This window comes from Sparus aurata, chromosome 2 (genome assembly GCF_900880675.1).
Source record: "Sparus aurata chromosome 2, fSpaAur1.1, whole genome shotgun sequence".
Lineage (NCBI taxonomy): Eukaryota > Metazoa > Chordata > Actinopteri > Spariformes > Sparidae > Sparus > Sparus aurata.
In genome coordinates this window covers 19,840,145-19,855,423 of record NC_044188.1, presented here as the reverse complement: position 1 = coordinate 19,855,423, position 15,279 = coordinate 19,840,145, and the positions used below count along the sequence as shown (strand labels likewise).

Sequence of the window (15,279 nt, the reverse complement as noted above, 5' to 3'; positions counted from 1 at the left end):
ATTGATCTGTATATTTAGTCATTTAATCATTCTTTTAAGCATACATAACTGGTTCAACCTTTTTTTTAATGTGAATGTTTTTGAAAGCAACCTTTTTCATTGAGTCAAGTACTACAGTTTTGAGGTATTTATACTTCACTTGAGTATTTCCATTGTATGTCATTTTTATGCTTCTACATTTTGGAAGCCAGTAATAAACTCTTTACTTCTCTACTGCATTTATTTGATACTATGCAGATTGAGATTATTTCTGCTAAACAGAAGTGAACCAATACAACATGATGTACTGATAATGATTTATCTACCCAGCAGTATACAAAGTAGTTTAAAACAGCTCTTCCACCTACCAGCAGTGTTATATAAAGTATTCAAAAATCATACTATGGTAAAAGTAGAGGTAATGTGTTATAATATTGCTTTGGTAGAAATGAAAGTAACCCATACAAATATTACTTGAGTAAAAGTCTCAAAATATTATATCAAATGTATCATAAACACAAGTAATAGTAAATTATAGATGTATTTACATGTATGTAAATATTGCACCCTGTGAGTCGACTGATTATCAGTGTTATTAGTCACACTCCATCGCTGCCTACCAGCTTTAGACATTAGAAAGATTAATACATTATTGCATCACTAATTATGATCCAGTAATATATTATACATTCTGAAATGGGTCATTCTGCATAACAAGTTCTTTTACTTTTGGTACTATAATTACCAAAGCAATGCTAAGATATAAGATATTACTACTTTTACCTGTAAAAGATCTGATTACGTCTTCCACTGGATTATGACAGTTTGTATTTTTCGGGTTTTCAGCTGTCGATTATGCACACCAAGACACTTTAAACATGACTACCGGCTCCGGAAATTGGTATGGGCATTATTTGCTGATATTCAATAGACCAAGTGATTGATTAAATAAAACATTCAAACAGATTGGATGAGAAAAATAACCTGATTAATCAGTAATGAAAAACGATCATTAGTTGAATCCCTAAGTTGAAGATATTCTGAGTGGGGCTTCTACTTCAAAGTTAGCTATTTCTGCATGACAGCATTCATATTCTGCTGCATCATCCCAGTTTGTGTGCTGTCCCTGTTATCAGGGCGTCTTGGTACTCAGAGACACAGTGACAGCTTGTCAACCTGTGCTGACAGTTAACATCGATACTGAGGCTGCTTTTACTTCGTATGCATCCAGACTCTGGAACATCCTACTGGAGGATCTGAGGACAAGCTCTCTTTTTTAAAGTGTGTTGAATTTGCATTTTCCTGCTTTAAAATGTGATGGACTGACTCAGTGTTATGTTATAGTTCAAACCCACATCTGCTCCAGTAGGCTTCTGTTTTAAAGGACATTTGTTGAATTTTTTTTTCACTGTTATTTTATTATTAGGTATAGGTCTGCAAATGAAGCAAGGCTTTTTGAATACAGTGTGTTTCAGCTAGTTTCTACATCTTTGCTGAGTGGAGTTAGACAATGTTGAAGTACTTGACACTTGTGTCAAAATGTCACATTAAAATACCTTTTACGAAAGGAGACCTATAATGTAGTTTTTTCCTTTCGCCGACTGTTTTATATAGGTTCTGATGTATGCAAAATATTTTAAAAGAGGAGATCAAAGTACTGACCAACGGTAGCTCCCCTCTCCCACAGAAAACACTGCTCCTGAAACGCCACGTCAATAATTTTAAATTTTTAATCTGTGATTTTGTGACATCACACTACGTCTCTATGTCACACATTTGCATTATTTATGCCAAGGGGTTAGTTTTTCATTTAGGAGTCAATTTAGCACATCTGCCCTGTTGTTAGCTGTGCTTGGTCGGGCGAGCTGACCAATCAGAGCAGACTGGGTATTCAGGAGGTGGGACTTACGAGACAGGAGCTAAAACAGAGCGTTTCAGACAGAAAGGACAGTTTGAGAAAACTGATGCCTTTTATGAGCATTAAAACATGTAAAGTTGTTCTATTAGTAACCCAAAACAAGATTCTGATCCTAGAAATTAGCACAACATATGTAACGTATGGATTTTTGAATATTATGTTTGAGAACTGTTTGGCCTTCATGAAAATCATGAAAATGTTTTGAAAGAGTCACCTGATGATGAGATAAGGGAAATAATCAAGATGATTAGATTTTATCGGAAATTAAAGGCCAGAGGGTGAATATGTTTACCAGATGTCACTCGTTCCTTTACTAAAAACAAATAAGTGATAATCAAAATTCACTTGTTCTGAGATCACATTACATGACAGTGGCTGTTTTATATTGGAAGATCTTGTTTCTCTGTTGGCATCACGTGGTTGTAGTTTTTCTTCCTATTTGTCCTACTTAGAGTGGGAATATCACAGTCAAGTGACAACCCTGTAAATCAGCTGTGTCTATGGCAACCATGGGTATCCACTGTTATTTTGAAATGCCATTGAATAATTGATTTGCTGACTGTGACACTGACTCCGTTGTGCTTGTGATTTGCGTAGGAGTGTTGACAAAAAAAAGACGACTTTACCATATAGATGTGTGTGAGCATGTGCCGCTGTACACGGTGTGCGGGTATGTTTCACAGGGTGTACTTGTGCCGTTTGCTGTGTCCCTCTAATCTTCTTTTCTTCTAACCAGGAGACCTGGCACTCTGTGATACACTCCACTGCAGCCCACACGCTTAACAGTGTCAATGTCACATTACGCACATACAGTGTGGTAACTAGATGATGTTCATCTATCGTACCATACAATCCAATTCATCAGGATTCGACACACTCTGCTCCGTGACATGCTTCAGTGTTGATTCGCTTATTGACCCAAATTTGCATCAGGTGTCCATTTCAGCAATTATTGAGTTGAATTTGTGAGAAGAGAGAGTGATTGACTGGTATCAAATGAGACAAACTAAGTTGATCCATTGGCTGCTTGTTGATTTTCTGCTTTACTACAACAGAGACGGGGTTGCCATGGAAATGTGACCCCAGATCATTCTGCCGTTTCATCTGTCCTGTGCAGCCCTGTTAAGAAAATCAAGGACACGATGTGATGTGACAGCGGTCCCAAACTTCCCGTGTGCTTGAGTATTGTTGATGTTTGTGTGAGTGGTCTGGGAAATTCTTAAAAATACAGTATGTGTGTTGAAGAGAGGTTTTCCACTTTAACTTCTGCCTACTGTCAGGTAGAGATCTGTACAGACTGATCCTCTAAGATCATAATAAGTGTGATTTCAGACTTAAAGCCGGGACACAAGAGGACATGAGAGAATACACTGCATCTGAATTCAGCGACTGAAACCTCCAAAGTCTGTATTTTAACACCAAACGTGTCAAAATGCATCAACAAAGACGTTCCCCCCAAGAAATACCACTTTCTGTTTTCCTGAATCTGCAGCACACATCCAGAGACTCATTACAGCCATAATGCTCTCCAATCCAAGCGGGTCGATTGTTTAATGGTGCATTCAAGTGACCATCGACCATATGTGCCATATTTGTGGTGGGATGAGGGAGATACTTTTGGATCAATGAAAAGGTCACTGCAAGATATTGGAAATAAGTCATGAATTGCAATGTTCTTGTTAGCATCCTGAAATTGATGTTAATGAATGTAATTTACTGACAAGTTGAAGTGTTGGACATATTTATATATTTATCTTGATGAATTCAGCAGTGTCAGTGGAACGAGGTCATTTCTCAAAGCTGATACATTGCTTTTCCATTATGTTGGGAAACTGAAGCTCAGGTGCTGTGTCGTGGAATTGCTGTGTAAATCGCTGATTTAACGGATGTGTGGCACTTTGTTGGCTGTTTAAATATGTCTTTACAGTCTGGTACTCGTATGCACCATTAGGTTGTGAGATTACACAGTTTAAAGAGTAAGGATAGTTCCAGTCTAACCATCAGGTTCCCTAAAGCACCCATCTTTGTGGAGTCCCTCAGAAGATCCAAATCTTGATTTGGTTCTGCCTCATGGTTTATCCCTCATGTGAGACATCAACACAGATGGTTAATTAGTTGCGTCTGAACTCTACTGACAGCAGGATTTCAACATATCCTGTGTCTCCTTCTAATTAAAAAACAGCTTGCTTTTCATCATTGCAAAAATAAACCTGCTAATTTATTGATGGTGTAAATCAGTGTTCAGTCTTATTCCAGGAGGCCCCCTGCCCTGCATGTTTTAAATGTTTCCCTTCAATACCACACCTGATTCAAATAACTGGGTTGTGATCAGTCTGATGACGAGATGATCGTCTGAATCAGTTGCGGTTTAGAAGGGTGTGGTCATCTAAACGTGCAGGTCCGCCTGGGAACAGGATTGAAAAGTAACTGGTGTAACTGTTCTTTATGCTTTTGGCATTTTCAGAACTGTCGTAGAGCAAGAAAGGAGATATGGGCACCAACTGAGTCACTCATGTTCTCCTACTTATCTTTATTAAGAGTTGATTTAATGCTAGTTAGTGGAACAATTAGTACTTTTATTGTGTTTAATGATATCCGTCCGTCAGTGTTGTTACATAATGTGTGTTAAAGTGAAACTCTCGCCAAAATACAACCTTGGCTTTTTGTGTGAATATACATGAGTCAAAACTTTGTGTACACAAACAATGATCTCAACGCTTGTGTTCATGTGTAGAGACCCTGGTGATACTACGAGCAAAGTTTCATGTGGTGTCGAGCCTTCTTAGTGTTTTAAAAAAGGCAATTTTGATGCTATCGTAAAAGTGCCCCTTGCACTGAGAAAATTAGCTTGACCCGAAAATGAAAATACAGTAAATCTTAAAAGTGCCTCTTTCGTCGTAATTATTCTTTTACACAAAGGTTTGACTCATATACATTCAAAAAAAGAGGTTGCATTTTGGCGAGAGTTTCACTTTAAGACGGATACTGCAAACCCAATCTACCAACGGCTACAAATAAAGTAACCTGAACCCGAATCTGAATGTCAGTTTATTTTGATCAGACAATTAAAGGGGAACTCCACCAATTTTACACATTATAGTGTGTTATATGGTCTTGGGGAGTACTACTACATAGAGGGGAATAAAGCCCTTTGGGGCTCCAGAGGAAGCTAAATTGCCTCCAGTGACAAACTCAGCTGCTAATTGCATTGTGGGTAATGTAGGCAGCAGGTTTTATAAACCAAAGAAGATTGCATGGAATAAAAAAGGTGTTATCTCTGGTTGTGCTGTATCGATTTGATCATTTATGTCTCACCAGACTGTAATCCCACAGTTTTGGTGGCCTACTGCTTTTCTTGTGCCTACATTACCCACAAGGCTATAGCCACTGAATGGCATCACTGGAATCAGTTTATCAGATTACATGACGCTTCCTCTGGAGCTACAAAAACGGCTTTATACTATTTTTTTCACATATGCTGTAGTACTCCCCTAGACCTGTTAACACATCTTAAAGTGAAAAATTGGTGGAGTTAATCTACCAAAAGCTAACTGCCACACTTGGTAATCCATCTTTTGTTTTTTATACTCTATTAGTTTTTAACGGCTCCAGGAGGCCTAACAAATGGGCAATATGTCTACTACCTCCACACAGATTATTTCCACCAGCAGACACACACTTGCACACACAATTGTGAAGCTGTGGGTGTGAGAGAGAGTCTGTTTCGGTGTCACATGCACACTGCTAAGTTTGGCTGTTAGCCCATTTGTTTGTGTCAACACCAGCTCAAAAAAGTGAAATGGATAGAGAGAGAGTGAGAGGTCAGGGTTAGTAAGGCTATCACTGCATCAGCTAAAGCCGCATGTGTGTGAGTGCGTGGGGCAAACAGTGTGAATTTGTGCAGTTGTGCCTGTGAGTGTGTATGCTTGTGTGTGTGAGTGTGTGTCTATGCTCTTTTAATGGTCTACTAATCCCAAATGCATTTGGCTGGCAAATTAATCCAAGCCTTGTCATAGCCAAGCTCTAAAACCGCTTCTCTCCCATACCCCACTCCTCCTCCTCTCCTCTCCCCCTCCTCTCCTAGATGTCTCCCCCATTCTTCCTCCAGGGCTACTCTCTATCAGCATCTCTCTCCAGATGGTGTCTTGGAGGTAGGTAGGTGTGTGTGTGTGTGTGTGTGTGTGTGTGAGAGAGAGAGAGAGAGAGAGACAGAGAGACAGAGAGAGGATGACCTGTCAAGCGCGCGGAGCCTCCTCATTGGAGCGCATGGCGCGGCGGAGAGAAAGGGAGAGAGACAGAGAGACAGAGGGAGAGAGAGAGAGAGAGAGAGGACAGTGGGTTTATTTGTTGCCATAGTGAAAAAGTAGATTACTCATCGCGAGCATGATGCCCTGATGGACGCGTGAGGGATGCTGTGTTTCTCCAGGAGCGTCCACCTGTCCACCTGCATGCAAAGGTATGCGACCATTGACTTCTCCTGTTTCCCCATCCGTGGAAGGAAATAGACGTAGGGGCATGACCGGGGAAAGACAATGTCTTAGTTCACGTACGGGAATGCATCTGAAAGTGACAAGGGGACGCTTTTTCGGACAAACCCTTTTACGCTTTGGAGGAGACCCATCACAGTCAATAGCGCATATATTTTTCACCGCTCATAATGTCCTTACACAGACAGATTTGTGTAACGTAAATGACCTTCTACTGTATCATTTAAGTCGTTTTTCTTCTCCACTCAAATATTGTTTTTCATATTTGCTGATTGTGAGACGCCACCATGATAACTTGTGTTTCATCTCGACAATCCCCTATATTGATATTTTATTATTATTATTATTATTATTATTATTATTATTATTATTATTATTATTATTATTAAAGTCAAATAAAAAGAATACAACTATTTAAACTGAATTCAATTGAATTACAAAAAACTCTGTCCTCGCGCAGAACCAGAGACAGCCTGTCGTTTTGCCCGTCAGTATCAGTGTTACATGGCGCGGGAGGAGCCGGATTGTTTCCATTAGATTTCTATTGATTTTTTTTTTTCTTCTTATCTTTAACAATTTGCTCTCTGTGGGTCTTAAAGTTGGACGCCAGGCGAAGCTGTAGTATAGGTTAATGGTTCCTTACTCGTATGACCGCCACGAAACTTCAGATGTTATCGATCCCGTCCACTGCATCGTTATCCCAGCCCGCAGTGTCACCTCTGATGTCTATTTGATCAGAGAGGGGGGATGCACGCAGGCCGCCTTCATCTTTCATGTAATAACTCATATAGATCTACTGACACAGTGGGCTATATTTCTGCCAATTTTTCGGATATACCAGTATTTCAGCTCTAAATAAGAGGGGCGTGTGAGTGCGGGATTTATTGTGAAAACGGTCCAAAGTTAAGACTAAATGTCTTGCCAGAGAATCATGCTTGAATAAAAGGTAAATTATAAATTAGAGAAAACGATGGAGAAGAGACGAGATACAGCTCCTCGGCTCTGATTGGTTGAATCAGAAGTGACTGCACAGGTGTTATGGTAAAGTCTGTCCCCCCTCATGTAATGTCCCTTAGCTACCCCACATAATGTAAGCATGGCTTTGTTCTAGTTAGAAAGTCGTTTTCTACACATTAGGAGTTTTGATGCAGAAGATGCTTTGTTGGAGTTTGTGGGGGAGTGAAGTTGGGTTCGGGGGAAGGCGGAACCATTAAGTAATCGATGGGGAGAAAAAACTTAAGCAAAATACCTGTTCCGTGGCGCGTTGCTTAGCAACGAAGTTGAACCGCCATGCAGCTAGCTAACGTTAGGCTAAAGTCTCGAAAGAATCTAGCTAGTTGCTAAATGTGCGTTAACGTTATCATTAACTAGATTTGCCTGTTACACGTTTGGTGTATTGTTTAAATTAAAAACAGACAACGTGAATATGTTTAACGTTACAGATAAACTTCGTTGCTCCCTGATTTATGACATTAAGGAAATATTCTTGACCAAAGACAATTAACGCTAACGTTAGTTAGCTCACTTTAGCTCCTCCGTTAATTAGTAGCAGACCAGCTGCTTGCTCGTCTATTCTTTGCAGAAAGGTTGGCCTCTAGTTTGCCCTCACCTCTCAAAAGATAAAAGAAATGTTCAAAAAAATAAAATGACTGATGCAGCGGAAGAGACAAGAGGAGACGAGAGCAGCAAAGAGGAGGCAAAATGAAAAAGGTGGGTGACTAAAAGTGGAGATAGGGGAAATCAGGGATGAATGGTGGAGGACTGGAGGATACATTGGTAAAGATGGAGAGTTAGAGATGGGTAGATGAGAGTGTAAAACTGGCAGAGAGGAGAGGTGGGATGGGGGTGTGTGGAGAAAGAGAGATGGGCAGCGGAGAGAAAAGCGGGGAGAGGGGCTGAGGAGAGGAGGAGCAGAGGACAGGAAAAGGGGGTGGGAAGAGGGAGAGAGGTGTTTGGAGAGAGGCTCAGGTGTGCGTGACTGGAAAACGGAGGAAGCTCGGAAGCTGCACAGCAATCAGGCAGCTCAGCTCCGGAGTGTTTGACATTGGACCGCACATGATCGGCGGCGTCTTTTTTTTTCTGTGATTGTAACTTGCTACCTAATTGCCAAGCGGGAGCGTGCCGGTGACGTGAGAGCCATATAGGTTCCTATAAGGTAAGGCTGTGACGATTTTGCAGAAACGTAATGAAAGAAAATCGCGACTCATTCAAAATTTCTATTCTAAAAAAACTATCCTGTCTACCTCACTCCATATTCAAGAGGGATATGGTCGCACTTTGTCATTGCCTGCTGTTGTTGCAATATTAATGAAGAGACTTACTTGCAGTTACATCTGTTCTAGTTATCCTTGAACATCATTGTATGTCATACCCCGTAACCCAGTTAAAGAGAGCAGCCAGTTGCACTGATGTGTGTGAGGTACGGTCATGCCAATAAGACAGAGAGGGATCGGGAACCCGGTTTGCGTCGGTGCATGTTGTAGGCATGTTCATTTCAGACGGTGTCTCTGTCATGTTTTGCGCAAATCGCTCGTAATAAAATCGGGTGAGTGTGTGTTGGATTCGGTACGAATGATGGTCTCTGATCTCCCATTGCGGGTGACGGATGCAGCGCTGCGCCAGTCATTGTTGTTGTCTCTGGATTTGATTTTCTCCTTGGAGAGAGAGGCAGTTTGACCAGACACCGTACGTGCGTGTCAGTGATGGATTATACAAAACAGCGCGCCAGTCAACGAATCCCTTTATCGAGACGCTGTAGGAGTATTAACAAAATCACAATAGCTGCAGATTCAAAGTGAGGTCGCTGAAAACCGACGATGGAGACTGCAAGTCCCTGTTGAAACATTGCAGGGTGAAGTGATTTAAGGTCAGAGCTTGTGAGCTGTGTGCTGCAGCAGGTAAAGTCCTTACTGTGTTGGCACTCCCTGATGACACAGTGGCTGTACCTGCATGTTTGAGAATAGCCCTAAGTCAACTAGCACTCAGCATGTTTCCAGTGACTGACATACTTGTTGGATACCTGGTGTAGGTTTCGGCTGTCTCACTAGTGAATTTGGCTCGGAGATTCAGATGTTGTTTGACATCTTCATGCCCTTTACTGTCTGATAAGATCACCCAGTGTCTTATTTATTTATTTATTTATTTATTTGTTGAGAGTTGAAGCTAGGCAGACTGATTAAGAAAAAATGTAATTGGCTGGAGCAGACGGGCACGATTTAACAAAGGAAATGCTGGTCAGTACAATGTTGAGAGCGTTAGCATCTCTTACATTTAGTGTACTCTGTTTGAGCAGCGCATTAGATAATTCTAGAAACAAGGCAGGCAGCAATTAGTGAAGATAGAAATAAACCTTTCCAAAAAAAATTGCTGATAGATGTTTCCTCGGGCTCAGGTGCAACAAGAACAGAAAACCTCTGTCCACTCGGGAACGATAGGCACATGGAGACACACTATCACATGCCCACTCAGCAAAAGCCTTCCCTGAATAACTGAAGCTTCCCCAAATATTGCTGCCTCCTTAAACTTTGCACCCAACAGAAAAAAACAGTCTGACCCATTTTAGTTGCCAGCAATTCATTGGAGGAACACTAAGATATTGTATCATTTGAAGGTGCCTGTTTCCTCTGCGTTTCTGTCGAACATGCTTTTAGATACATGGTAATTGTTATTGTTACTTTCAATGTGCAGAAAATTAAATGCTTTCCCAACACACTGAACAGTGTGTCAGCACTAATGAAACCCACTGAATTAAAGTAAGACAGAGAGGGAGGGAGAATGTTTGTCTGTCTCTGCCTGTGTTGTGTGTTTATGTCTGTGTTAAAGTTGATTTGGAAGGTTTTTATAATGCCCTTGTGCGTAGTTTGGATAGAAGAAGAGATATAAATGCCTAATGGCGTGTGCAAGATGTTTGTTTAGGGAATGAGGATTTGATTTTCTCTCCCTTTCAGCTACAGTTAGGCCTACGCAACAAGAGATAGAGAGACACAGAGGGGGAGCGCGACAGAGGAACACAGCATGTATGTGACTGAGGATACTGGAGGATTGGAAATTAAACAGTGGCTTATCTTTGGGAGATAGAAATGTGCGGTGAAATCATTTTTGGTGAGTGGGAGTGTGTGTACGAGTATATGTGTGCGTGTGAAAAGGATATTTGTAACTCCACATTAATGTGCCAGCAGTTAGAGAGGATGGGAGACAGAGACACGATTGCGTCACTGATGGAGACCGAGTGTGTATGTGTGTGAGAGTGAGCTGAGTTTTTTTTTTTTTTGATTTGTTCCTTATTGGAGCAGCAGTTAGCCCTGTTGCCATCCTGACACTGTCACGTTAATTACGTTCAGTGAGACTCTCTGTCCCTTGATGCCTTTTTTTGTAACAGTCCCTCCCTCCCTCGTCTTCTGTCTCCTTTCTATCTCCTTTTCTGTCTCTATCTCGTTTCCTCTACTTCTTCCTCCCACACTTCTTCTTTCTCTCTCCTCTCCCACCTTTTCTCTTCCTCTTTCACCTTATCCTCTATTTTTATATGTCACTGTACTCTACCCTCGACTCCCCTTCCACTCAATTCAATTCAGTTTAAATCAAAGGGCCTTTATTGGCATGGAAAACGAGACGTTTACATTGTTTACAAGTGTGAAATAGAAACAACATCAAATACAGAATAGAAATCTGTATATATATATATATATATATATATATATATATATATATATATATATATATATGTATATATATGCAGATATATGCAAAAAATAAGTGTCTCTACCCTGTTACACCACTTAGCTAACCACCAACCCTGTCACGACCTTGATCCTGTTTTGTATGAGCAGTGGATTTCATTGTCTAAACTGTCCCAGTTCCCCTGCCATTTATGGTCATTTAAAAAGCTCCATTGCAGTAAAGTAAAGTATTTATTCAGCTCTGAGGTTGAGCAAATTAAAATACTTTTCCATTAATGCAGATGGATGGGTACTTGAAAGACTCAGGAGAGGAAGCTGATGTCCTCCCTATTTGTCTGACTGTTAAACACCATGCTTGGTGTATTTCTTTTCGCTCGATGTGTCCAGTAGTGCTGGACTTGCCTACATTTTGCAAAAGGGATTCTTCCATGTTATCTAACATATGTTTGCAGCTCATTAAATGGATGATGAATTCTATCATTTATAATAACAAAGCAATGCAACAGTCAACCTTTTCTCTTAAAACAATAGGAGTACCCCTGAATGCCAAAGTTTTTGCATTGTAGTCTTTGTTTCACTCTTGAAAACAATTTTAACTGTAATGAGAATGATGCAAGGGGACCCAATTTGGAGAGAAAACCCAAAAGCCAATATTAAGCTAATACCATAAAAGCAGCAGGGTAACATAGCAAGTTTGATTTGGATAGAGTCGGGTAGCGGACACCTGAGGAATGACATACGGCATGTTGATGGATTTTTTTTGTTTCTCATCAGGGCTTTTTAACCGTGTTAATCTTCAAGGACCAAAACAGTACGAAAATTAGGAGAAAAATTAGGCTGCCAGCGGTTTAATGTGACCTTGCTGGTGTCACAGTTTTACGAGTGAGTGCTGTACAAAACTTGTCAGCCAACCAGAGATCCCCCACAGCAGCTGTGAGGTGTGATACGATGTTACTGATACTATGTTGACACAGTGGTGACTCCGCACAGTCAGAGTGATTTAAAACTGCCTACAGCCAACTTCAATCATCATGTTAAGCTCCCTTGTGAAGAACAAACAGCAACTGCTCATTATGATGGCTATGACTATAATGGCTGACACAATGGTACTTATGTTGGCTTACCCCAGTTTGCATCCACTTTTGCATTAAACAACAAATATCCTGAGAGAGTGAAAGATATAAGTTTGGCACTTAATTGACACGGGATTGAATATTTGCTAGTAGCAGCTGAAAAGACAAGGTGAGAGTGAAGATGTGAAAAGAATATTATGTCAGAAGATCTGTCAATTAAATATAGAAGATGATTATAGAAGTACATACGGCGAATCAGACTTGAGACTTTGTGGAAAGCATGCTTGTGAAATCCAGAAGCAAGAAAGTTGTTCTAACAAAGTCTTCTCTGCTCACAGGTTTATGTGAACATGTCTGTCTGTCACCTGTTACTGTGGAGACCAACTCTGCCTTATAATTGGGGGAGCCTGAACTATTGTCAGCCAGTGAGACTTAGCAAAGATTTTTCTTTTGAATTTCCCAGGTTGCACTGCTGCACCTGTCTCAGCTGTTGCAGTGATGGTCCCACCTTGAAATCCGGAGGAAAGAAATACAAATCTGAAGAAAGGAATATACTGAAATCATCCATTTTCAAAAACTCTAGTGTGCCACTAGCTTTCGCCATGGCCAGGAAAAGTGTTTCTCGGACAAGTAGTTTCCTGTGACAGCTCTACACGACGTTTGAGATCTGCTTCTCCTGTGTGACCTTAACGGGCCAAGATGATGCTTTGTCTGCTGCTAATTCTTTCCATGTGGGTGGGGCCTGATGAAGCTGACTCTGCCCAGTCCAATGAACGGCGAGTTGTAGCACACATACCTGGTGACATCATCATTGGAGCCTTGTTCTCTGTCCATCATCAGCCTCCTGCTGACAAGGTAATTTTGTTTTTTTTTGTCTGCTTATGTCTGCAGAATGGTTTATGTGTCATCATTTTGAGGAATTCACTTGTTGTGACTTTTAACATTCCATTCACACTGATCTTCGATGTGATGTCATGTAATTCTGCCTGGAGGCACATTGAGGATGGTACACGAGTTAAGACAGTACATTTCTAAAGTGATGGACAGAAAAATTACTGGAGATAATGTTTGGCCAAATGTCCGACCTATTGTACGGAGAGTCATAATGTTACTCTGCCTATTAAGACCCAGAGGACATATTCAATTTGCACAATGGGTAGCTCTTAAGTCCATGAACCTTCAGTCTCCATTAGCTGCCCCAGGAACCTGTAGTCACCCACTGACACGCAAGCTTTTTCCATCTCATTACAGATAATTGCAAACAGGAAAAAATGACTCTTAGAACTTGGCAACCATGCGAATATAAAACCAATATTAGTCCAACAGTGAAGCACCTTTGTGTTAAAAGCGTAATTTAAAAATCTCTCATACTGCTCATCCAATCTGCTCACAAAAGAAAATCTGAATAATTGATGTCATCATCAGTAGTGAGAGCATTTGGACAACATTGTTATCTAAATGTCAGTTCAATTTGCAGAGATTTCTTCCTCTGCTCTGTGCATCATGTGCAGGTACACGAGCGCAAGTGTGGTGCGGTGCGAGAGCAGTATGGCATCCAGAGGGTGGAGGCCATGATGCACACACTTGACCGCATCAACACTGACCAAAACATCCTTCCCAACATCAGCCTAGGCTGTGAAATCCGAGACTCCTGTTGGCACTCGGCTGTTGCTCTGGAGCAGAGCATCGAGTTCATTCGGGACTCGCTGGTCTCCTCTGACGAAGCAGAGGAGCTGGCCGGAGGAGGTTCTTGGGGAGGGGGAGGAGGCGGAGTATCGACAATGAAGTGTTCAGACCCCTCTGCCACTCCAATGCGGGGGAAGAAACCCATTGTGGGTTTAATTGGACCAGGGTCGAGCTCAGTGGCCATCCAGGTCCAGAACCTTCTACAGCTGTTCAACATACCACAGATTGCCTACTCTGCCACCAGTATGGACCTCAGCGACAAGGTGAGACTCTATCTTATTGAAGATTTACAGATATAGGCCCATCAATATTAAAGGGAATCAATCAGTTCAGGGAGGAAATACTGATGCTTTAATGTAACTTTAATTATGTAATGTTACCCATTACTTAACTGAATGTTCTCGATGTTCCTGGATAACCCTGCTTGTCATTGATTTATTTCCATTGTTCCAGAGCCTTTACAAGTACTTTATGCGGGTGGTGCCTTCAGATGCCCAGCAGGCAAGAGCTATGGTAGACATTGTCAAGAGATACAACTGGAGCTACGTGTCTGCTATACACACTGAAGGTATAACCACCCACACAATCTGTCTTGGCCTTTTTAACTTCTCTACCACGCTTAAACATGGACACACAAACTTCTATTTTCTTTCTTTTTGTTCTCTCCTCCTCTCTGCTTTTATTTCATTACAGTGTGTTATTTGCTCATCATTGCTACTCATTTGTTAACCTCAACTGTATGCAGAGTGACTTACTGTCAGTGGAAAGTGGATGGCTATTGATTGTGCTCAAATTTGCAGCTGTGGAAAATGTGTGGTGCTTTACAAAAAGGAATTTTGTTAGATATTAGAGCTAAAAAGGAAAAGCAGAAAAATAATAATTTCAGAGTAAGGGCGAAATGAAAGAGGAAGATAATAGAAAGAGGAAGGTGAGTTTTCAGCATACTGAGGTACATGTGATTAAAATTGGAATTATTGTAGCTGGGTTGAGGCTAGTTAGAAGCCAAGAATTTGATGAAGCAGTACTGTCCAGAAACAGCAGTGTAAATCAGTAGGTAATTGCTGGAGGAAAGGAAAATGAATGGGGTCACAAGAACAGGTGGTTGCCATGCTGCCAAATATCAGCAAGGTAGACAATGTGCCAGGGAGGATAGTCAAACAAAGATGAAGTGTCAGGTGCCATTGAACACAAAGTATCAAGTATCCTCTCAATATGCCTGAATTTTGACAAGGGAGAAACTTGTGGAAACTGGGAGGAAGCAGTAGACAATTAAAATAATTTCCAGAGGAAAGGAAAATTAAATGAAATTTAATCATACATAGGCATGGAGATTTACTGTAAAATTAACTCAGTCACTGTGAAGATGGAAGTGAGTTGAGTTGAGTCAGTGGGTTTACTGGTGGGCGATAAGTGTGACAGCTACTGGAACCAGAGGACAATGCAGTTACTGTGTGTGTGTG

At 41.0% G+C, this 15,279-nt stretch overlaps 1 protein-coding gene across 4 annotated transcripts in view; it reads left to right on the top strand.

The window, feature by feature from the left end:
- The first annotated feature begins 5,983 nt into the window (after positions 1–5,983).
- The window catches only part of grm5b (glutamate receptor, metabotropic 5b), a 70,035-nt gene continuing 60,739 nt past the window's right edge, over positions 5,984–15,279 (top strand). Inside the window, exons 1-4 of one of the 4 annotated variants that reach the window (XM_030398430.1) lie at positions 5,984–6,048; positions 12,597–12,988; positions 13,645–14,082; positions 14,273–14,387. In XM_030398430.1, the coding sequence (XP_030254290.1) occupies positions 12,833–12,988; positions 13,645–14,082; positions 14,273–14,387 (709 nt within the window). In that variant the 5' untranslated portion in view covers positions 5,984–6,048; positions 12,597–12,832. Of the gene's footprint in view, positions 6,049–6,090; positions 6,354–7,561; positions 8,095–8,296; positions 8,540–12,596; positions 12,989–13,644; positions 14,083–14,272; positions 14,388–15,279 lie in introns of those variants that run through there. The other 3 variants (XM_030398400.1, XM_030398419.1, XM_030398410.1) reach the window with 3 other exon arrangements.